Genomic DNA, 24,391 nt, shown 5'->3' on the forward strand with positions numbered 1-24,391 from the left:
TAAGTGCAAAAAAAAAGAAAAAAAAGGGAGAGAAGACCTCTTTATTAAAAGCTAAAGCAGACACATGTCTACAACTGCCTTGACTGCAATCTGTCTTGCAGATGCCTTTTTACCGTTAAGCATATACAATTCAGCTTTATAGTAAATGACACGTAATATTAAAACATTAATTTTCAGCACCTGGTTTCTGGAAAAGTAATATTTTATCAATCAGTTAAATGACTCAGTACAAATGTTTATTGTTTTGCTCTGAAGATCTCTCAACTCAGATATGAATTTTATTTTTAGGGTTGAGGAGCTTTATTTGGGCAGGGAAAAAGAAAGATCAAAGAACAAAAAACCCTCACAGGCAGCCCTGTTCTTTATCTGCTGCCCACTGAAAATATGTTCACACTACATGCCAGTCACATGTAGCATCAAGACTACTGCAATAAAACTATTACTTGCATCACGCTTCCAGCTTGATATTAATTCTGTGATTGTGCAGCAAGGTGAGGGAATTTCTTTTGTAAAAGGAGCTGTTTCTTTTTTTCTAAGCTTTTCATCCTTGCTTGTTTTTTCAAGTGTTGTTCTATTCTGAGTCTGTAATGAAGAAAAATAAGCATTAATTGTTAAATTTCGTTATAGCCCAACATGTTCTCCAAGTCATACCACTTATGCCTAAATTTTAAAGATTTTTTTGAATCTTCTAAGACTTTCAAACTGGGCAATTAGTTTAACTGGGTAAGCTGGCTTCTATTAACAAGAGTTCACTTAACCTTGGAGACTCAAGTTCAGCAATCAACATCATGAATTTATATCAGAGGCTTGTGCTGGCTTCAAGACCTGGGCCCAGCTAATACTGATAACAGTTGCTATGATGAGTAGAAGCTGGAACTAAAGAGGAGAAAGGGCACCTACTTTATATTAGCAATAATGCACTATGTCAGTTCCCCACTGCTCCAAGTTTTATGAACACACACCTTTTATTCATGCTTTTCCCCTGCTATTCACAGGGAAAGGGCAGTTCTGCCATAGTTCCAAGAGGAGAAGTATATTTCATGCAAATTGTATCCTCAAATGCTTTACAGTAATACAAGTTATACAAGATGCCTGGCATATGTATGAAGTATAAATGTCTGAAGTGCACAAATTAAGAGGGCAGCAATGAAAAATAAAAGGAGAAAATAGGCTCCTAGGGGGAAATATCTGAAGTTGTTTTTAGTTTACAGAAGCTGCAGAGAAGATGTTTCTCCAGTTAATCACCCCTCTGAACCAGGAAACATACCAGTTGCTGACAATGGTTTTCAGTAACTGGTGCCCCTGAACTGCTAGAGGAAATAGGACAGTTTAACACTAGTGCAGAACTCATCTTTTAACCATGATTTCTGTAACAGTGCTCAAGACAGTTTTGTCCCATCTTCACTAGCAATTTAACAGGAGTACAGGGGGCCATTGCTGACAACACTCAGTTTTCCAGTGTAAACAGGTCGTGAGTGGAAGACTCTAGAGGGGCAACAAGATGCATGATGGATTCCTACATGTGAATTTTAGAACTGTACCAATAATTCTTTACTGCTCCTTTGACTCTTGTCCTCTAGCAGAAAATTAGAGACACATTCAAACCACCAAGTCTCTGCTGTCATGCACTGGGATCTCTCCAAACATGCTTTTCAATGCAAAATTAAGGGGAAGAAAGTTAGTAAATTTGTGGATTTGTGGGAGAAAGTTAGTAAATTTGGTCAACTGGAGTACATTCCCTACACGGTGTTTAATAATGAAACAATGGACATAACTAGTTTATTTCAAACAAGCACTTGATACTGTAAATACAACAGATTAACAGTTCAAGATGAAGTAGCAACAGTGAAAGGAGTTGTTTTAGGAAAACAGAGGTTGCCAGTAGAGATATAGTCCCAGGTCAAAGTAGTAAGCAGGAACTGGGTTAAGTTGCTTTGTGGTAGTATGCAATGAGAGATCTTTTCTAGTGACTAGACTGGAGGATGTTTAGATAGATACTAGGAAAGGCCAGAGAAGAGGCAGCTGGAGTAGTCCAGACAGGAACATTATCAAGGTATGGACAATGGATAGGGTCGTCAAGACAGAATTTTGTATAGGAAGTGAAAGGATTTAGCAATAGCCTGAATGCAAAAGAGTTAGAAGTCCAGTAACACTGAGGTTGATAGGCTGGTGCAGGGGAAGGACCACAGAATTGACCATGAGAAAGAAATGAGGCCATAGGTCAGGTGCAGAGGAAGTTCAGTCTTTGCCATCCTGAGTTTGTCAAACAGTTGAAAGTTTGACTAGAGGGGCAGCAGTTGGGATGGAGATAGCATAAGGTTGAGTGAGAAGAGAAGGGACCAAGAATGGAACTCTGGAGTAATGTAAGAGTGAAAAGGAGAGGAGATGAAGCCACCAAGGGAGATGCTGAAGAACTAGTCAAGCAAGGAGTCATCAAAGCGTAGAGGAGAGAAGTGAGGAGGAGGGGGTGGGTGACAGTGGCAAAAGGAGCAGAAAAATAGGATGAATTCAAGCCCTTATAATACATGGTCGGAAAGAGGCCACTGGTTACGTTAGTATTAACTTTCACTGCTTTTAGCAGAAATATTCAGCAATTATAGGTAAAGTAGCAGAGTTTTTTCCTCCACTTTGAATCCTACAGGTAACAAGTGTGGTGTGTGTGTGTTTGGGGGGGGAGGGGGAGAGGAGTGTTAATAGGAGAAAATACCTTGGTTGCTTTGCACATAAAATAACTTTGGAGTACAGAACGATTTTGCAGGTGGATAAATTTGACTGAAAACTGGACCAGAAAGGAGTAGAGCAAGCTGTAATTCAGAATGACTGACAGATGAGGCTTATAAATGGCTAAATAACCCATGCAGCTTAATCTGCAGAAGTATAACAAGGAAAAAACATTTTGTAATCTACATGCAAACAATACTAATTACAGATGAGTGAGAGACATAGGAGTGATTATGCATCAGAACCATCTGCATAATATCTGGCAGCAGTAAAAAGGCAAATGATCTCAGGATTTTACCAGAGATGCTGAGCATAATTAAGCAGCTGGTGTTGTGGAACTGTTATAAATAAGATAACATTCAGAATATTGTATTTGATTCTGGGTCAGTAGGGTATGGCTGAGATGGGAAGGGTGCCACTGAAATCAACCAAAATACCATACAACTTAGTTTGTACGAAAGAAGCTGCACAAAATTTCAAAGTGATCAGATTATGGGTTTTGATTATACAAACTATGGCCAGACTGAAGTTTATTAGGAGACTAGAGGAATGCTCCTAAGCATTTTATCATAATTAATATGCATAGCATCAAATGTAGGGCAGGTGCTTTGTGCAAATCATCATCTTTGGAATTCTAACACTGCATGGAACTATAAATTAGAATGCAGGCAGGGTGACTCATTCCTTCATCTTTCCAAGAGAAGTAAGCTTGAGTTCCATGCAGTATGCTATGTGGGTGGTCTTTGAAATTGGTCTTATCTTTGCTCTGTGTATATTAGAGAGCCAGGGCACTCAAAAGAATAAAGATTTGGCCTGGTATACAGGGCTCAGATTTTACCTTCACACAGTTAGTGTGCTACACACCAACCCTGGAAGGGATTCATTCATATTATTGGTAAAGTCCTTTGGAATTAAAGTGCTCTGTAAAATATTACCAGTCAGAATTTCTGTAAGCAAAGTCAGACCCAGAAGATAAGTGGTGACAACTTCAAAGAAGCTGGGATACAGCATGACACCATGTCATCGTCAACAGTTATTTAGCTGTACCCAGAACAGATTATATACTAGGAATGTGACTTAGTGACTTTGTTCACAGAACTGGGACCTCTTACAGGTGTGCTGAGCTTTAAACAGATAAGTAACCCCATTGGTTTCAAGGGGACTACTCACATGCCTAAAGTTAAGCACGTGCCTAAGTGCTTGCAGGATCAGGGTCAAACAGTTTTTGTTCAGTGTCACCTCTTCTCCATCATGTAAAGGAAAAAAAAACAATCTACAAGCTAGAGAAAGCAGTAAGACTGTCCTCTACAAGGTGGGAAGCACTAGACTAGTGCACAACAAACAGAGTTAGAGAATTTTCCTTTCCATTTCAAATTACCTGATGAAATGTTTCACACGTGGCGAGTAGAAGAATTTCCTCCTGTTGTGTTTTTTGTTTAGGTACCAAGGTATTGGCCACTCTTTGGAATTGTACCTGTCAATGACATACAAATTGGTTACAGTATTATCCATCATTTAGATTGCTGCATCTCAGTTAATGGATTGTAACGAAGCTGCTCTTTTTTGTTCAAATTGGCAGGTACTATGGTCTAGTCAAGGGGTTCTCAACCTTTTTCTTTGAGGCCTCCCCAACATGCTAGAAAAACTCCACAGCGGTGGGGGGTGTCTCAAAGCTCTGGACTTCAGCCGCTGGGCGTGGGGGAGCTCGGGGCACCTGGCTCCTGCCCCATGGGGTGCCGGGTGGCCCTCCATAAGCATAGCTTGACTTCCATTTTAGGGAGTCAGCTCTGCAAGGCAGGGCCCGGGGAGGGAGCACCACCTCCACCCCCTGACTCACCTCAGCACGCCACCCAGCTATCTGGGTTGCAGGGGAGGGGTGTGCAACCAAAAATTATAACTCAAAGAAGGGGAGAGGAGGGATCAGCTCAAAAAGTTTGAAAACTGCTCAGGGTGTAGGGAGGGGGTAGCTAGGCGCTGTGTGCAGGCAGGGGGGATAGCTCAGGGTGCAGGGAAAGGAGTAGCAAGAAGCTAGGTGCTGGGAAAGGCCCCCTCACTGCAGTCGCTGCTCCCTGAGGGCTCTGCCGGCCCCGTAGCCGGGTCCCCCTGCCCGGGCAGTTCTTACAGACTGTTCGAGTTGTCAAAGGGGGCTGGGAGCTGAGGAGCAGCTGCCTTGCACACTGCACTGCCTGGCTGTGGCTCCCGACCTGGCAGGCAGTAGCGTAGCGGGGGGGGGGAGCGGCCGCTCCCCCACTGAGCACAAGTGGCGCCTTGTCAATTTCTTGGCGCCTTTTTACTCAACCAGGGGAGCGATTAAAAAAAAGGCGCCACCCGTTGCGGCACTTTTATTTTACTCACCCGGCAGCGCTCTGGGTCTTTGGCGGCAGGACCTTCACTCACTCCGGGTCTTCGGCGGCATTTTGGCAGCGGGACCTTCAGTGCTGTCGAAGACACCCGGAGCGAGTGAAGGGCCCACCACCGAAGACCCGGAGCGCCGCCGGGTGAGTAAAAGCACCACAGCGGGTGGCACTTTTTTTTTTTTTTTATTGCTCCCCCTGTTCCCTCCACTGCTGGCAGGGGGTGGGCCTTGGGGGCGTATATGGAGGGGGGTGGGTGGGTGGAGATGTCCACGGGGCTGCCCCACTCTGGTTAAGGCACTGCAGTTTGAGGGGTGGGGGGGCAACGCCTCTCCGTGCCTCCTCCAACCGCACCCAGCCTTTCTACCCCATGGGATGCTGGGGCTCGCGGATCCCCTGAAACCGTCTTGTGGTCCCCCAGGGGGCCGCACACACCCAGTTGAAAACTGCTGGTCTAGTCAGTAACTGCTGGTTTAGTTAGTAGACCACAGGACTGGTAATTGGAGTTCTCTTCCCAGCTTGTTGGTTGACCTTGGACAAGTCATTTAAGCTTCTCTAACTCAGTTTTCACCTACGTAAAACGTGGATAACATTTATCCACTTCTATGTTTGCATTGAGCCCATTGAATGGAAGGCACTGTACAAATGCAAAGAATCAGTATTCAAGTTTCAAAATGTTATCTTTCAAAAAACAAAACAAAACAAAAACAAACAACTCACAAAAATTCCATAGCAAGCCTGTTTGCAATTTTGGATAAATCAATTTGAGTATGGTGTCCAGGCACTTTAAAAGCAAGCTGCAGCAGGAGCAAAAGGGCTGAACAACACAACTACACTTTTTTTTTTAAATACCAATGTTGCACAGGGATGCATCAGATACAATACAGCTTGCAGGAGTGGAAGAGAATTTTGCTCCATATACCTAGTACAATACAAGTTTAAGCACAATGATTAATGTACTCAGTACTCTACCGAACAGCCACAGAAATGATAAATGAGTCCAAGATTCAATATTCACTGCTGTATTGTCTCCACGTGAGCTTCCCTTTCTTTCTCCATCTCCTCCACACTCCTGTCACTCCAGTGCAGAATACAGAAACTGTTCCTCAAAATGCTATTACACTGAAGGTAAAATTCTGGCCCTATTAAAGTTAGTGGGAGTTTTGCCATTGACTTCGATAGGGCCAGGATTTCACCCTGAATCTAAGTTTACTGGAGTTTATTGGATATAGTCAACTTTAATTTACAGAGATTACAAACAACAATTTAAAATACCTGTCAACAATGATAGGACATCCTAAATCCATCTACATGTAGTCCCATCTACACTGTAAATCAGGGATCGGCAACCTTTGGCACGCAGCCTGTCAGGGAAAGCCCCTGGAGGACCGGGCCAGTTTGTTTACCTGCTGCGTCCGCGGTGGGTTCAGCTGATCGCAGCTCCCACTGGCCGCAGTTCACTGTTTCAGGTCAATGGGGGCTGCAGGAACTGGCACAGGCCGAGGCTTTTCCTGACAGGCCACGTGCCAAAGGTTTCTGATCCCTGCTATAAGTGCTATAGTTTTTGGAAGACCAGGTTACATAGTTGCCCCTGAACACTAGGGTGGCCACTGGCCAGGTCCCAGTTTTCAACTGGAAAGTCTGGTCAAAAAGGGGATCTTACACTTTCTGGTTACTAAGGGCGTGGGAGGCGTCCTAATCAGCCAGGGCTGCTTCCTACCTGTGTCAGGCGGCTGCAACTCCCAGCCCTGGCTCTGCAAGAAAGTCCCTCCTGACCCGGGCAGGAGGGGGAGGCGGAGCAGGGGAGCAAGCGACAGGGGAAGAGGAGTGAATGAGGGGCAGAGCCTCAGGGGCAGGGAAGGGGAGGTTCCAACGCTCCTGCTGGAGTGTCCGGTTTTTAAATAATACAAAATTGGCAATCCTACTCAATCAGTGGTCTTTCAATACAGCTGAGAAAAGTCCAAGTCCATAGCACAACTTGGAAACACTGTGAACTCATCGACACAGCAAGACTAAACCATATTTCAACCACATCAGGGGACTACCATGTTGTAACCAGGTCCCCCAATACTGTAAAACTTTGAATCTAAATGGGAACAAGTTCTGTTTGCTGTTTATCTGGTGATTTATCCATGGAATTGCTAGAGAGTGGTTACCACCACCCCAGCCCAGCTAACTGCTTGGCAAAGTTGCCAGTGATGAAACATCCCCAAAGGTATTAATGTTGTTTAACAAATACTGCTTTTCTCTTCTAGATGGTAGCTATATCTTGCTCTTGATAAGGTTAAAAAGATGTTTTTTCCACAATAGACATGTTATTTGACTCTTTTTCTGTAAGCTGTTTCTGTTTTTGATAGTACTGATACCGCCTACAGCTCTGCACATATAGAACAGTCATCCTCTTTCCCATACCAGTAGGTGCGTCCTAAGAAGTCATTTCTCCACTCGCCAGGTCGCGGGTTTTCGTGGCCTGTTTGTAACAGCCGCAGAGCAACTTCTCTTTCTTTAATAACTAAGTCTATTCTTCCCATAGACTTTTCCACCTGAAAACAGAATAACCATTTCAACATGACACTGAAGCCGCAATGCCGGTTATTGATCTGTGCTTAAACTGAGGATCTTTTAGTTAAGGTGCCAGCTGGCTAAGGCTCAAGCCAGACAGTGAATTGATGCTGGTAGGTTGTGGAAAACAACTGGAAATATGCAGATTTTATCTGCATTTCTGACAGTTCATGGCAGTGGTTTGTGATGCTGGTTGGCAACTTGGGGTCTCAGTTCCTATTAGATGATCAGAGAGCAGCAATGGCCAAACTATAACATTTGACCAGAAGCTTCTCAACACTTTTCCAGCTAGAAACTTTATTACCATGATTCATGTGTGAGTAGATGAAGTCTGCAAAGTTAAGGTAGGGACAGAAATGAGTAGGGAAACAAGGTCAGAAAACTGACGGCAAATGTTAGAGAAGAAGACACTGAAAGAGGGTCAGAAAAATGGGAAAAGAACCAAGAGGTCACAGGTTCGTAGAAGACCAGGGAAGATAGAGAACGAAGGAGTTGAAGGCAGCAGAAAGTTCAAGGATAAGAATATGGGCGGGCTGCAACTTGGGCCAGGAAAAGATACCAGAAATGACTGTGAAATCAGTTTCAGTGGAATGAAAGAGGTTTTAATATGAATTTGATTAAACATAGAATCATAGAAGTGGAAGGGACTTTGAGAGGTCATCTAGTCCAGTCCCCTGCACTCACGGCAGGACTAAGTATTATCTAGACATCCCTGACAGGTGTTTGTCTAACCTGCTCTTAAAAACCTCCAATGATGGAGATTCCACAACCTCCCTAGGCAATTTATTCCAGTGTTTAACCACCTTGACAATTAGGAAGTATAGGAAGTGAGAAAGGCTTTGGAACAAGTTAACTTTTACATTGCTACCCTAAGCAAAATGAATCAGGAACATAGTTCTGGGAAACTGTCTTTTACAGGTTTGCAAACATTGCATCTTTCACACACAAAGTTTACCTGCAGTGATGTTTTTAGCTTATATGAAAAAGTTACCTTTTCTAATCGTTCCGGACTTGGCATAGGTAAACTTTGTCGCTTTGCTTCTTGCTCTAGAGTTAAAAGCATGTTTTTCTCTTTCAATAGGACATACCTGAATCAATGAACGTAATAGTACAATAAGGTCAGAAATTAGATGCAAGTTTTAGTAGTAACATGCTTGTAAATTATTCACTTAAATAATGATTCTCAACCGCTGGGATTACACGATTTTGTGTCTGGTACTCTGGGCTCCCAGTTAAAAAGTTTTTGTTTTGTTTTTTTTATTCCTTGCCTATGCTACTTAAGTTGTATTTTTAAAGATCTTGCAATTCTAACAATCTGATTTACTTTTAACAGGGCTTTTTCCTCTGTGATTTCACAGCACTTTACAAAGGATGGGTAAACACCATTATTTCCTGTTTTACTTATTGGAGAAACTGAGGGACACAGGACTAAAGTCATTTATCCCAAGCTCACATAGTCAGTGGCAAAGGCGGGAATTAGAACCCCATGTGTCTTAACCCCTAGTCCCATCCTCTGTCCATGAGACCACACATTTTTATATAAACCTTTTAAAGAACATCCTTAACTGATGGGCCAAGTTGGACTCTTCTGCACTGGAGCCCAATTCACCACTTCTACCTGCAATACACTGTACATACTCTGACCAGAATTAGAGTCCCAATACAGGTTAGAGTGTGCGCAACTGAGTTCACTGACTAATACAGCCATGTCTTTCATATGAAAACTGGCACAAGTGCCCCAAAAGGATAGGAAACACTGCACTAAAACACTTACCAAAGTTTGTGCAAATCTTCATTACTCTTGTTTCTTAGGTGTTTTGCATGCCACTCATCCCCTGTAAAAACAACAGCAACAAAAAACAGTGATTTCATCTAAAAACGATCCATTTTCTGAAAAAATATTTCCACCTGCACACCATGTTGATTCCCTGGAAAGAATGTCAAATTACAATCACCAATTTTTGAAGGTTTTTCCTTGTAGATGACACTGAAATACTGACCAGACCCAACCCTGCTTAGAAAACAAGACCATGCTCAAATGTGAAAGGAACTGTGTACTGTTCCCTAATATTTGTAGGGGGAGTTCAGAGCCAGGGACAGTTGTAGGCAGAAGCAGGCAGGCAGAGGCAGAAACCGGGGGGATAGGGGGGGAGAGGGGGAGAGAGAGAGAGAGAGAGAGGTAGCTTTATTAGAATAAGGAAAACAGTATTATCCCTAAAGTTCCTTGTTCAGTGTTAGAAGTGCAACCCTTTCTGTGATCTCTCGTCACATGACAATATGGCTAAAGACTATATGCTCGGCTATAGGGTTTAGACATTTTGCCTCTGCTCTGCATGATAAATGTTCCACTTGTATTAACACAGAATTAAAATAGAAAAGCAAATGAATATACAAGAAGTGACATGACATATTGCCACAAAATACCTTCTAAAATCCTGCATATTAATTTGCATATTTTTAACAGCAGAGGTATATCAAAGACACCAAATCCAAAAGGTTAAAAATAACTCACCAGATTTAACTACAGTTTCTCCCCAGTTTTTTGGGTCATCAAAAAACTCCTCCAGTCCTCTCCGTGACAAAGTAGTATGGAGAAACTTACACTGATAGAGGGGCTCTACTTTTGTAGTTTTCTTATGGAGCAGGTTCGAGGTTAATCTGCAACAAAGGGAAGAAAAATATATATTTGATTAGGGGGAAAAAAGGAATCTGCTAAATATGAACTTTACCCTCCTTTCCATTCTCATGGACACCTTCCTATTCTGATTGTAACAAGTTTTCTATTTGCAGATTCTCCAACACTGCAGGTTGCAGAGTCCACTGGAGAGAGAGTCGAAAGACATGGGTTCTATTCCCGGCTCTGTCAATGTCACACATCATCTCTATTTTCATTTCCCCTCTCAATCTTTGTATGGCTTGTTCTCATTTGTTTATAAGCTTCCTGAGCAAGGGATTGTCTCTTATTAGGCATTTGAGTAGTGCTGAGCACAAAGAGGCCCTGATCATGGTTGAGACTTCTAGGCACTACTATGAAAAAAATAATAAATAACTGGTAAAAACAGCATTTATGAAAAACAAGAATGACATGCAGAAACAAGTACTGCATTTCATAACACTAATATTATGTGCAGGAAGACGCCATTATTACAAAAAATGCCGAAGGGCCTTTAACATCCACATGGAGCTTCTGTCTTTAAGGTATCACCAGGAGAAAACGCTAATATTATTTGGAAATAACTACTTCAAACTCTGTCAAGAACCTATTTTTCAAGGGAGTATAGCTACCGTAAACCTAATGTTTAGACCAGAGGTTCTCAAACTGTGGTCTGTGAGCTCCATTCAGGGGGTCTGTGGATAGTTCCCTCTACGGTGCGCGCCTGGGGTGGCCGTACATGAGAGAATTAAGGGCCACCCACCTAATTAGTGGAACCACGCAGGCATTGCTTCACTGATTAGGTGCCTGGACCCTGGAGAAGACGCACATGTAAGGTGAGGTGGTGGCCTTGGGTGGGGGGGGGGGGGATAGGGGATAGGTGGGAGGGGACAGTGAGGTGAGAAGAGGGGGTGAGGAGAATTTGGGACGTGCAGGACTGCGGTGGCCAGAGAAAGAGGCGACTCTTCCCAACTCCAGAGCTGTGGCTGTCAGGGAAAGACAGCCCTCCTTCCCAGCCCCAGCTCGGGGGCTGCCACGGCAGGGGAGAGAGGGAGAGACCGCCCCCCCCTTTCCAGCCCCAGCTCAGGGGTTGCTGCGGAGGGGGAGAGAGGGCACATCCATCACATTAGAAAGGTAAGACTACTGATATTAAAATATGAGTTGTGTGCTTTTATTTGTAGAACAAAAAAAGTTTATTATTAAGGTTTTATTAATATAGCACTTTTATCCAAAGTGCTTTACAATAGTTAGCTAATGGTACAAACAACATTTGGAAAGATCATTAAGTGGTCCGCCAAGACCCTCAGCAATTTTCAAGTGGTCCGTGGAAAAAAAACAACTGAAAACCACTGGTTTAGACTATCAAGATATCCTTCTCGTAGTGACTAAATTTCATTATGCCCTAAATTGATATTGAGGGGCCTGTGTGAAATGAGTTGGTAATATGTCTAGTTCTAGTGAGCAAGTTCCATCACAGCTGGCACTCTTGTTGGCACTCTCAGCAGCAACTGTGGTAAAAAAACCAGACCTTTCTGATTTTATCTGCTGAACAATAAAGTAATGCCTCTGGCTACTAGCATGGAGAAAATGTTTGTTACAAACTTCATTATCCTGAAATGCAAGCTTCTAATTTACATGCTCAAATGTGCACTAGCCTGCAAAACCCCAAATTGGCAGATATCAATAGCAAATCAGGGAGTCCCATATATTGACGGATTAATTTCTTTAGCCTATATTTTTTTTAAATATAATCTCAATTTTCAAGATTTGTTATTTCTGATGTCAGTTTACAATAATAAAGAGAACACCTATTTTGTGTGGGATGGAAGTAAATGCGGGTCAAAAAAATTAATTTAATCCCTTTTGGCAAGGTACAGCTGAGACATATTCCAGTTTTTCTGTAGCATAACTCCGATTCCATTACAACCAGCTGTACTAAAATCTAAATGTGAAATTTCAAAACATTGAGAAATGGAAGAATGTTACTCAGATATTAATCATTGTGGAATCTCACTAAGTACCAATCTGGGGTTAGTCAGAGCTTCATCCTTCTAAAGAGAGGGACAAATTATCTGAAAGAATAAATGCATACATAGTCTTGCTTGCTGTGTGTGGATATTAAAGACTGTATAACTTATTATTCAAGTGGAGGACTTTGCCCAATGGCAGTTTCACGCTTGATTGTCCCCAGGAGGAGAATGAATTTCATTAGCACTGGGTGAAACTATTCCTTCATTACATAGCTGATAAACCAGATGTTGAAATATTATGGGGCTAGGCACCGTAAGGACCTGAACAGGATTACTGAGGGACAATCTTCACTCAATATATTTTGCTTTCCGCCACCAACTCTCTCTATAAAACTTTTTTCATGAGTAACATACTCAAATGCATGGATGCTAAATATCTAAACTGTAATCTTAAATTCACTCACCTGAATTTGGGTTATTGCCGATTATGCACTATATGTAAATTATGACTTTAAAAACAAACTTTGTATTAGTGAATAATCGAAGCACTAGACCCAGATGGACAGACACTCTTTTCTCAACCTATGTATTATATCATTTTTTTAACATTAGCTTTAATGAAAATTTTAAAGCTCTTTGCAAACAAATACAGACTTCAGATTGAGCTGTTATTTTGACAGTGGTTTTAGAGACAGGGACATTAGGAGCTGGAGTCTAGTTGGGATGCTGGGCTCACCCCAATGTAAGGGCAATAACCCCATGCCCTGCAGGCTACATCAGAATGGCCCCAGGTCTGCCACAAAGCGGTGCTACTTCCCACTTTGGCCCAACAGGCCCTTCAGCCGCCCAACAGGCCCTTCAGCCGCCCAACGGCCCCTTTCCCTCAGCCGCCCCACGCATACAATGCACGGGCCGGGCCAAGCCAACTCAACAGCCCGAGACGCCCGCCCAACGCAGCCCCCCTGCCACGGCCGGGGGTCACCCCATGCTCCACATCCCCTTCCCAGGTCACCTCATCTCCCCCGCCCCACGGGAACCAGTCACCCCGCTCAGCGGGCCCCTACCCGGAAAGGCCGGCGCCGGGCGGGGCCTGTAAGACTCCCGAGACCCTCACCGCGCTGAAGAAGCGCCGGCAAAGGGCAGCCGCCATGATCCCCACAATGCCTCGCGCCACCGGCCACTTCCGGCGGGGAGACCGGAAGGCGAGGACGACGGGTCGAATTACTGAACAGGACAACGTGCCCGATTCCAAGATGGTGGCGCCACGGCTTCGATCTCGTGGGGGGTAAATGGCCAGCGGCCCCGCCCCTTGCCAGTTTCAGAGATGGCCGCCATGAGTCTCCTGCTCCGGGCCGCAGCCGCTTTGGGGACTCGCAAGGTCCTGTTCAGGGCGGCAGGCGGGGGACGTGTCTCCTTGCTGGGCAGAAATGTCGTGTCCTCCGGCATCATCGGTATGGAGCCCCCGGGCGGGGGCGGGGAGCTCGGTGTCCTCTGTAGCGGGGTGACCTTGGGGAGCGAGGCGGGGGCTCGGTGTCTCTGCGGAGCCGGTGGGTGGGGCGGGGGGTTGGGTAGTTGGGTTTCCTCTGGGGAACGGGGTACTGTAGGAAGAGGGAGGTGGGGTCTCCATTGGTGGACGGTCGAGGGGCGCCTGTGGGGGGGGGGGGAGGGGAGGAGTCTGGAGGACTTGGGTTTTATTCCTGATTCTGCCACTCTCGTTGTGTGATTGATTGTGAGACCGGGGCCCATTGGTACCAGCTGGCAAAGGGTTCCCTGTTCTGTAACACTAACTCCTGTCAGGCCTGATAAACTCACTGCACCTAATGCACTGCTTTCATAGTATTTGTCTATGAAGACTTTCATGTGAGGCTTTACATGAAAGCCAGGATCATGCTGATCGTTAATCTTGTTGTAAAATGTATGGTACAAACACTGTATAAAACGTTATGTATGTGTAATGAAAATGTTTTAAAGGCTGTGTCCAAGGCAGTTCTGACAAACAGGTTTTGGGTCAGACAAAGGATGTTGATTGAGATTCACATGGTCTCTCTGTTGGCCATGTAGATTAAGCACTGTAAAGCAATATAGTGAAAGCTCTGTTTACATATGGAATCCATAGGAAAGGTGCGTACAGGAAAAGAAAACAAGCCATAAGGCTTAGCCTGGCCATGTGCAAAGACAGTGAACTTTGGGATTATTAGTAGAAGGCAAGAAGACATCCCTTGATTCTTCACCGAGGAAGCAAAAGGGCAGTGCTTTTGACATTTATGAAAAAGGGATCACAGCCTTGTTGGTTGGAAATGCTGAAAGAAGGCTTTGGTTGAGAATAGATTGTTTTAGACAGGAGGGTGGCCTGTTAGATTAATTTATAAGTGTAATCTCTAAAACATGTGTTATGATTTTGTTTTATATGTAACTTTTCTGTTTCCATTGTCCTTACTTGCTATCTCTTAAATCTTAGCCTTTGATAATAATCTGATTATTGTTTTCACTGTAAATATATTTCAGTGCTAAGATGTTATACAGGAGCTGACTTTCAGTTAAATCAAACTTGTGTATACACTCTCCTCTTGGGGATAGTGAACCTGGTATTTCTGTGAGTGTCCAGTGATTAAGGGCTGGACACTACAAGGAGATGATGCAAAGAGGACTGCAATGCAAAGTAGAAGCTAGTATAAGAAGCCCAGAGAAGTGATGTTGGGTGGCTGAAGGGCTGGCAGTGTCAAAGACACTCCCTGCCTCTGTGAGAGGGAAACAAGGTGACACAATCCTGGGCACCCTGAGAAAGGGTCACAGTGACCTTGGGCAAAATACTCATTTTTGGTTTCCCTTTGTGAAAAGGAGATAATATGATCCTATGTTACGGGGTGGTCTTTGAGATCTGTAGATGGGAGCTGAAAGCTGTTAAGTTTTTTTTCTTGAAACAGCTAATTAGTAGCCTTCCAGTAGCCTTCTGGAACATCTTGAATTCAAGTTGGTTGTGTTGTATGCTGCTGCTACTTTTCCCCCATGCATGTTCTGTTGCTAAAGATATTTACTTGAAAATGGAGAATTTTCTCATTACCATGATCTTATAATGTGCACTGTTTGAGAAGGTCCTTGAACTGAGCCACATTGAACTCGCTGGGATTCTTTGCTGGTGCAGAGATCTGCCCATGCTAAGCTAGTTGCAAGATTGGAACCTAAATGTCCAGCAGGCCCCCACACTTAATGTGTAGTACAGCTAGATAAAAACTTCCTTTTCAGTATCTCAGTCATTGCTTCTAGCTGTTGATTTCATTTCTGTTCATAAGGCAGTGCAAAAGTGAGAGCTTATAGTCATATGCACAAGTGTCCACTTAGGGGCCAATATGTCACCTTCACTCCTGTTCCACAATAGACCTGGGGTGAAAATTTTGGCCACCCTAGTCAAAACCTAGTAGCATGCTAGTGTGTGAACTTACCTAACTGTAGAAATTTTATATGGAGGATTCCTGTGCAAATTACATTTTCTTCAACTCATCTATTTTTCCTCTATGACTTGCTCCATAGAGAGAGTTTTATCTTGAAATACCACCACTTCTGTAGCATAATTGGGGTTAGCTTTAGGAGTCCTGCTGTCCTAGGCAAAACAACAAATACCTTTACCAGCCTGCAGTAACCCACCTGTTACTGAATGTTTTACTACTCTTTTTTTTTTTGGCCGCATCACAGAGTTTCTCCTGTACATAATCACTGCAGATGGGAAAAGGACATAATAATATCCTGGTTTAATTTTGCAGCTCCAGTACGACATGGAAGCCATGGAAAAAGACTATTTTTCATCAAGCCAACAGATTTCTATGATCAACGATTTCTGAGCTTACTGGTAAGTTAATTTTTTGTTGTTGCAACTCTTAGTATAACTTAAATAATTTGTAAATGATGGACTGTGTTTAAGGCATTAATTCATTTTGGATGCTATTGCATTGTAAACAATAGGAATGAATGTATTGGGCACTAGCTACACAAACAAGATTTCCTAGTCCCTATCCTGAAGAACTTGCCATTTATAAAGACAAAGATAGATGGGGCAAAGGGATATGTCATACCAGCCAAGTGCTCAGGGTGGTGATTGACATCTATTATGTTAGTGACCTTTTTTTTTAATTGTGTGTATGTGTGAGATATATAAATGAACAGTTTCTCCTTTTTAAGCTATTTTTAGTTAACTGCTACTTTTTTATTGTTGCTGTTTTAAATCCTTTCTTCTTGTCTTTTTAAATTTTAACTGTCATCTGTTTTGCAGGTTTAGTAATGTTTTAGCTGTTGGCTGTTTAAGTTGTGTAAAACTTGGCTCCAAGTCCAGGAGCCCTTCATTACTACCCCATAATAAGTGTATCTTCCTTCCATCCAGCCCACCCACACCAGAGATTTAGGCTCTGTAGGCCTGATCCAAAGCCCATTCAAGTCAGTGAAAAGATAGGCTTCTGATCAGATCAATTATGTGGGGAAAATAGTCAGCCAGGTGGGACTCCTTGGAGTGAGGGCCCTGCAATCACTGGACATTGTTGTATCTTTTTAACAGATTTTGTATAAAATATTAATTCTTAGCTTGCAATGGGTTTTTTAAAAATTGCATTTTGACTCAAGTTCAGTCAAAGGTAGTTTTAGTGCTCAATGATAGTTAATCAACTCCAGGCTTTGAGTAATATTGTTTTACATAGCAACAGTATTGCCTAGTAGTTAGAACAAGAGACTGGGATGGAGAACTTATATGTTGCATTCCCAACTCTGAAACTGATTCAACTTTATAACTTAGTCAAGTCACTTATTTTCTCTGTGCCTCAATTTGCTATGTTGTAAAAATGGGATCAATACGTGTATCACCTGGGTTTTGAGACATGTTTATTGTTTTCTGAAATGCTTTGAGATCCTTAGCTGGAAACATTAAGTATTCCAGTTGCAGCAATAATCCATATTTGATGGTATACAGAAGAAATATTGTGGAAGTTCAGATTTTGGTGTTCTAATACAGGAGAGATAATGTAAGAGTAACTGAGATTTGCAGAAGAAGTGGTATATTTTTCTGTCAGACTAATCTGGTGTCTTTTTCCCTCCTCCTGCTAAACAGAGATTCTATATTTTTTTGACTGGGATACCATTAGCAATAATTATAACGTCTGTCAACATCTTCATTGGTAAGCACTTCTGTGATGTTTAACTAAACTACATTGTTAAAGGTGGATAAAGAAAATGAAATAGGTCTGATAGTATTTCAGACCCTTATCTCTAAAGCTGGCTTGGTAACTATGGGTTATATTTAAGGCTGCATGTCTGTCATGGAAGTCACAGATTCTGTGACTTTCCATGACCTCGGTGACTTCTGCAGCAGCTGGTGCGGTTGGCTTTGGCAGCCCCTGGGCCAGCCGCACCAGCCTCTGCTGGGGCAGTCTCTGGTCGCCACCCCCTCTCCCCCAGCAGCAGTAGTTTGGGTGTGGGAGGGGGCTTAGGGCTGGGGTAGGTGTGTTGGGGTGTGGGGCAGCGCTTACCTTGGGGGGCTCGAGGGGGAGGCCAGGAGGGTTCCGTGCGCTGCCCCCACCAAGAGCGCTGGCTCTGCAGCTCCCATTGGCTAGGAACTGCAGCCAATGGGAGCTGTGGGGGTGGTGCCTGCAGGCAGGGACAGCGCGCAGAGCCCCCTGGCCCTTCCACCTAGGAACTGCAGGGACATGCTAGCCGCTTCCAGGGAGCCATGCAGAGCCTGGTAGGGAGCCTGCCAGTCCTGCCAGCTCCCCCCACAGCCCCCAGCACCAGCAGGGGTCCCGGGCTGTGTGCTGCTGCCCTCCACCCCACACCAGCGGGGGTCCCAGGCTGCCCCCCCCCCCTCAGCACCCGTGGCTCCCCCCAGCACCCGCAAAGCTCCCCGGGACCATGCCCCCCCAGGCAGCACCCATGGCGCCCCGGCCCAAGTTTTAGTTAGAGGTATGTAGTACAAGTCATGGACAGGTCACAGGCCATGAATTTTTGTTTACTGCCTGTGACCTGTCCATGACTTACTAAAAATACCGGTGACTAAAACGTAGTCTTAGTCATGTTGTGTAAAAATATACTGAAGGTGAGAATCCCATAGCTGACCTAACATCTCTTCCTTCTCATCCTGTTTTATAAAATGCAGGGACGCTTCAGAGAATTGATCAGGAGTTATACGTGTCTATTCTCCATTTGATATTCTTGTGCAAATCATATTTGCCTCAGTGATGTTTATGTACGTGCACAGTAGAGCTGCCCACATAATGAAGAGGATAATGTTTTCTGTCTGGATTTAAACATATACCTTGTGTATATTCCAAGATAGGTGTACAGAATATACATTTAACAAGACATTGCCAATTTAAAATCAAAATTCTTCCTGACTTTTTTTTTTTAACCTACAATGTAATTAACCTTAGATTGCATTAATTGAATGATCAGAGAAAAATGTATTTAATTTTTTTTCTAGCTTGTTTACTTTGTGATGGCGCTTTGGATACAGTCAGTTTCACTCTTTCCTCTGTATAGTCAGTCATTTCCCCTTTTTGTTGTGTGGGTTAAAATATAGGCACAGGTAACTGTAGAACAGAATTGGCGGGAGGACTCAGAAGCAGGTATAGTACCTGAAACTACTTCCAGGCTGTGCCAGCTCCTTTTTTTTGAAACCGAATAGAATCAAATTGATGGTGTCTCTTTAAATACTTTGTGTGTGAAATGCTTTTTAATTGGTCTTTATTTGTATGAGGAAAGTAAAGTGCGTTTCTAAAACGTCAATAGTATTGAACATCCCTCCGTTTTCTCTTGGCAGGTGAAGCTGAACTTGCCGAGATTCCTGAAGGTTATGTTCCAGAGCACTGGGAGTATTACAAAGTGAGTACAAAATTATGAAAGGGATATGGCATTTCCAGCGCGCTCCTTCTCATCATACATCAATGTTGGGAGGAAAATATTTAAAATGTGTTGGATATATTAATGAGGATATCTGCTACTTTATGTGATTGGGTCTTCATGCAAATGTACAGTTTTCAAATTAAATACATGTTATTTTATTAGACCTGTTTATGGTATTCTAACAGTAACAGATGCAACTGACCTGTAATGTACATAGCTGAGTAAATAGTAAGAACACTGTACGTGAAGTTGTGAACATGAAATCCATAAATAACAAAAGCGCTCTGACCAAGTCAAGATCTAAATCTCTTTTCTGGTCACCAGTCCATCAGGGGTTTTTTTGTTTTGTTTTTTGAACACTCCTCTGGGCTCCAGGTCTTGAGATACTAGACTTTAAAATTACGTTGTTTATCCCATCTGAATGACTTTCAATGAATACCAGGAAATCCCTACTTTTATAGTAGGGCTGTCAATCACAGTTAATACCTGTGATTACGTGAAAACAAAATTAATGCATTAATTTTTTTAATGGCCTTAATCACATACCTCTGGGTGAGGAGGGAGGCATCAGCTGTGGAGGGACCTGACAGTGTCCGGTCAGGCACAGTAATGCCAATCCGCCTCCGGAGGGCAGGGAGAGGAGAGGAGAAGCAGTGGCTCCCATCCCGGCTCCAGTGGAGAGGTAGGTATCCTGACCCTGCCATGCTCCACTACTCCAAGCTGGCCCCTTGTTCCAGAGATGGGCCCACCCCTCCCCGCACTGTGCCCCAATGCCCCTAGCCAGCCCTTCACTCCAGGGACCAACCTCCCCACACGCTGTGCTCCATTGCCTCCAGCTGGTCCCTTGCTTCAGGGACCGATCCCCTCTCCCCCCATTTTCCCCCATGCCGTGCCCCATTGTCCCCAGCCAGCCCCTTGCTCCAGGGACCAACACCCTCTCCCCAGTGCTCCCCATTGCTCCCAGCTGGCCTCTCACTCTGGGGGGTAGCCCATAGAGAACCGGGGCCTGCTGAGCTCAGCCTCCCTGTACTAGCCTCTCCTCCCATGTTGCATGCTGAGTCCCTGAGGTAAAATATACCCTCCCTTGCAAACAAGGGCTCACTCAGCTGAAGGGAGCCCACCTCGCTCAGTAAAAGGAGGAGAGCCTAGTGAGCCCAGTACCAGAAACCACCCTTCCAGAAGCAGTAACAAGTCACCTCCCTCACCCTCCTCCTGCATAAGTCACTGCTTGCTTCCCCTCCCCCCCGACCTCTTCACCCCCGTCCTCCCAGAACCTCCTCCTGCACAAGTCATTGTTTCTCCCCCCCTTCACCCATCCTCCTCCAACACTGACTGCAGATTTCTAAGATGAAATTCTCTTCCTCTTTGGATTGGGAACGAGCCTGGCAAGCTCAAAAACCCAACCCAACAGGAGCAACATCAAGAATTCACCCTTCTGCACAACTCACACCCCTCCCATCTCCACAAAACTGACTTTCTGAGATTAAAAAAAATCTTACCCCTTCAGTAAACCAAGACTACTCTCAAGGAGACACACACCAAATAGTATACATAATAAAGGCTAACCCAGCAGCACCAGGGGAAAAAAGCCTCCTGCACAATTCACTCCCCTACTGAATGCTACAATCCTGAGGTAAAATCATTCCCTATCCACAGCAAGGACTGAGTGGACTTGTAGGCTCTAAAGTTTTACATTGTTTTATTTTTGAGTGCAGTTATTAAAATAATACCTGTAATTCTGCATTTGTAAGTTAAACTTTCATGATAAAGAGATTGCACTACAGTACTTGTATGAGGTGAATTGAAATACTATTTCTTTATCTTATAGTGCAAATATTTGTAATAAAAAAGTGAGCACTGTACACTTTGTGTTCAGTGTTGTGATTGAAATTAATATATTTGAAAATGTAGAAAACACCCCAAAATATTTAAATAACTGATATTTTATTATTGTTTAACAATGCGATTAAAACTGCAGTTATTCGCTATTAATTTTTTTAATCTCATGATTAATCACGATTAATTTTTTGAATCGCTTGACAGCTCTATTTTATAGTATTTGTCAGCAGTGAATCAAAGTCCAATTTCTCACAACTTTTCAGAGCTAAAAACAAAGATTTTGGTGAGAATCACAGCCCTGGTGGCTCATGAGATGTTACTTTACAACTGTCACTGATTTTTTGATGTAGCTATATTTTTATTTTTGTTTTTAACTGGCTAATGATTGTACATAGCAATACACAGACCTCTATCTGACTAGTTCAAATTACACTGGGATTGAAAGATTAGATAAAAGCTTCCATGTGCAAGCAGCACTTAGTATAAAGATTACTGAATCTTTACAGTAATAGGTTTGGAGTCCATTTTATGGAGATTATGGTAGCAATTTTTGATTAACTCTATTTCAGAAATTGTCTTACTTTGTTCTTAAAATATCAAACACAGATTTTCCCCCATGGTAACTGTCTTTTTTTTTTTTGTTTTGTTTTAATTCCACAACAGCCTATTCTATTGTGTGTTATCTTGGATAATGTCAAAAACGGCAAATGGGTAACTTTTTTCATAGGCCCCGATCCTGCAAACATTTACTCATGTGCTAAACTGTGTAACTGTGAGTAATCCTGCTTAAATTAGTGGTACTCATGATAGTAAAGTTAAGCACATAAGTGTTTGCAGAATTAGGGGTATGCAGCCTAACATAATTTTTAATTGCACTTTATCACGGTAAATGGTACTAGAAAGGGAAATTTGATCACATTAAATATTCTATCATTATTATTTGTGGAGGGTTCTTGTGTGGAAATTATATGAATAATCTAATATTCTTATTTTCATCTCTTCCAGCATCCTATAACTAGGTGGATTGCTTGTTATTTGCTTGATTCTCCTGAAAAGGAATATGAAAAAATGTTGGCCTTAATTGATATTGAAGCTAAAAAAGCTGACCTAAGGTAAAGATAGGATGGGTTTGCTGAAGCTTTTAAAAGCCAATATATACTGTACTAAACCATTTCAATTATAATACAATAGTAGAATTTTTCTCTTAAATTGAACATCTGATCAGGGCTTGAAAAAATCACCTGGCCCTTGGTGAGTGAGAAACTTTTTGTGGCAAATATTGGTTCTAAACCATCAGTTTCTACAGAATGTAACTTTAGTTTAAAAAAAAAAAAAATTGTAACAATAACTCTTCAAACACAAACCAAGTGTAAACCAATGCAGTTTTATCTTCCTGAGTCAGGGACAGACAACTCCTGTGCCTCTGCTAATGCTTATAGATTTGGTCTGGTTCGTTGCTGCTGTCCAGAAAACCATGGGCACCAGTGACATTGTCCATTATTATGTTAGTGTCATGCTGCTGCTGTTTGGGTAAATTGAGCACTAACAGAGGAGGTGCTAAGCTTCTTGGAATGTTGCCCCTAGACTTTCTTGGTGGAACCCCTCCCACCTTCATCTTTCCTGGTTATTTCTGACTGGAAGGAATCTGGTAAAGTTTTCAGTTCATGATTATGAAGGAGACTACTGTCTATGTTTAGAAATCTCATCAGGTTTTTTATTGTTGTTATTTTATTATTTCTTCAGCTAGTTTACTGAAAAAACAAGTAAATACACCTCTATCCCAATATAACACGACCCGATATAACACATACAATGCGGTAAAGCAGCGCTCCTGCAGATCAGCGCGTCAGCTCCCAGCTGGGGTGCTCTGCTTCCTGCCGCCGGTGAGTGCAGGGAGGTTGGGGAAACGACACCCCCCTGTACTCACCTGCAACGGGAAGCGGAGTGCTGCAGCTGGGAGCTGGCAGAGTGGAGCGGGCTGGGGACCGGCTGCTCTGCTTCCCGCTGCCGGTGAGTGCTGGACCTTTCCCCAACATCCCCCACCCCCCACCTCGACACAGCTGGGGCCAGGGCAAGGAAAGCGGAGCAGGCTGGGGCTGCATCGCTCCACTTCCCGCCACAGGTGAGTACGGGGGGCTTCCTTTCCCCAATCTCCCTGCACTCACCGGCAGCAGCGGAAGCGGAGCGCCGTGGCTGGGAGCTGGCGGAGTGGAGCGGGCTTGGGCCGGGCTGCTCCGCTTCCCGCCGCTGCCAGTGAGTGCCTGTCAGGGGGTAGGGGATGTGGATAGGGGTCAGGGGACAGGGAGCAGGGACTTTGGGTAGGGGGTGGGGTCCTGGGGGTGATTAGGGACGGGGTCTCTGGAGGGGGCAGTCAGGGTACAAGGAGCAGGGGGGCCAAAGCAAGTTCGATATAACGCGGTCTCACCTATAGCGTGGTAAGATTTTTTGGCTCCGGAGGACTGCGTTATATCGGGGTAGAGGTGTATAATGAAACACAATGATAGAATATTTAACACCATGGATAATTCTTCATATTTGTAGTATTGTTCCCATGGACATCGTAGAATGTATAGGACCAAATGCAATGCTGGTGTAAGAGGGTATGACTCCTTTGATATCAGTGTTAAATGTGGCCCATGGAAGATGATAAATTACATGCTAAATTTGACTTTCATTTTCCATTTCTTACAGGCTGAAGGAATTGGAGGCACGTCGACTAATGAGACAGAGGGGAGATGGGCCCTGGTATTACTATGAGACCCCTGATAAAAATCTTATTGATTATTCTGCTAAAGCATCTCCTGACAATTAAGCAGTTAGTCCACTGTTCCAAAAGAGCACCCACAAATAGCGACTGAATAATGTAATGTGTATCCTGTTACTTGCTGACTTAAATAAAAGTTTCTATTTCAGTATTTTTCAGTGTTGATTCTAGTAAGTTTTTAAATAGACAAACTTGTTGCTAATCATGTACAGCTGCAAAATGTGTACAGATGGAGAGAATGGCTCTCATGTCAGATGCTAATAGTTTGTCTGTTTCCCAAGGGTGTCAGTAGGTGATACTGGTTTTGTAACACATTTTCCCCCCCAGAGGACAGTGGTCACCAGCAGGGCCGGCTCTAGGATTTTTGCTGCCCCAAGCAAAAACAATTTTGGCTGCCCCCCCCTCCCGTTTTTTTCTTACCCCACCCCCAGCCCCACCTCAACTCCGCCCCTTCCCCAAATTCCCAGCCCTGCCTCCTCCCCCCCAGGCTCTCAAGCCTAGGAGGGAGGGGGAGAAGCAGCGCACGTGCCGCGGACGCTTGGGATCTCCCCCTCCCTCCCAGGCTCTCAAACCTGGGAGGAAGGGGGAGAGGCGGCGCGCAAATCAGCTGTTTCACGAGCCGTGGTGTGCGAGCGGCAGCAGCGGAGGTGAG

The 24,391-nt window shown here is 43.7% G+C and overlaps 2 protein-coding genes across 2 annotated transcripts; one reads left to right on the top strand and one right to left on the bottom strand.

Annotated features, from left to right (window-relative positions):
- Positions 1-25: 25 nt before the first annotated feature.
- MRPL47 (mitochondrial ribosomal protein L47) lies at positions 26-13,468 on the bottom strand. Its single transcript, XM_034780773.1, has 7 exons — positions 13,325-13,468; positions 10,150-10,295; positions 9,412-9,472; positions 8,629-8,725; positions 7,488-7,618; positions 4,100-4,195; positions 26-582 (listed from the first exon to the last, which is right to left on the bottom strand). Exons 1-7 carry the CDS (start codon positions 13,408-13,410, stop codon positions 468-470), a joined length of 732 nt encoding a protein of 243 aa, XP_034636664.1. The 5' UTR covers positions 13,411-13,468; the 3' UTR covers positions 26-467.
- A 54-nt stretch (positions 13,469-13,522) lies between these two features.
- NDUFB5 (NADH:ubiquinone oxidoreductase subunit B5) lies at positions 13,523-23,891 on the top strand. Its single transcript, XM_034780775.1, has 6 exons — positions 13,523-13,711; positions 16,019-16,104; positions 17,350-17,416; positions 19,054-19,115; positions 21,981-22,087; positions 23,667-23,891. The coding sequence occupies exons 1-6, from the start codon at positions 13,585-13,587 to the stop codon at positions 23,785-23,787; spliced, it is 570 nt and encodes a 189-aa protein (XP_034636666.1). The 5' UTR covers positions 13,523-13,584; the 3' UTR covers positions 23,788-23,891.
- Positions 23,892-24,391: the final 500 nt, after the last annotated feature.

The sequence above is a fragment of the Trachemys scripta genome, chromosome 9, assembly GCF_013100865.1.
Source record: "Trachemys scripta elegans isolate TJP31775 chromosome 9, CAS_Tse_1.0, whole genome shotgun sequence".
Lineage (NCBI taxonomy): Eukaryota > Metazoa > Chordata > Testudines > Emydidae > Trachemys > Trachemys scripta.

What these genes read in the sequence shown, in the direction of transcription:
- MRPL47 (XM_034780773.1), bottom strand. Translation starts at nt 13,410, where the DNA reads ATGGCGGCTGCCCTTTGCCGGCGCTTCTTCAGCGCGGTGAGGGTCTCG. An exon ending in CCCGGCGCCGGCCTTTCCGG is followed by an intron (nt 10,296 to 13,324) that starts GTAGGGGCCCGC and finishes CCTTTGTTGCAG; the next exon opens with ATTAACCTCGAACCTGCTCC. An exon ending in CGTGTGAAACATTTCATCAG is followed by an intron (nt 583 to 4,099) that starts GTAATTTGAAAT and finishes TCTTCATTACAG; the next exon opens with ACTCAGAATAGAACAACACT.
- NDUFB5 (XM_034780775.1), top strand. Translation starts at nt 13,585, where the DNA reads ATGGCCGCCATGAGTCTCCTGCTCCGGGCCGCAGCCGCTTTGGGGACT. An exon ending in AGCACTGGGAGTATTACAAA is followed by an intron (nt 19,116 to 21,980) that starts GTGAGTACAAAA and finishes CATCTCTTCCAG; the next exon opens with CATCCTATAACTAGGTGGAT. An exon ending in GCTAAAAAAGCTGACCTAAG is followed by an intron (nt 22,088 to 23,666) that starts GTAAAGATAGGA and finishes CATTTCTTACAG; the next exon opens with GCTGAAGGAATTGGAGGCAC.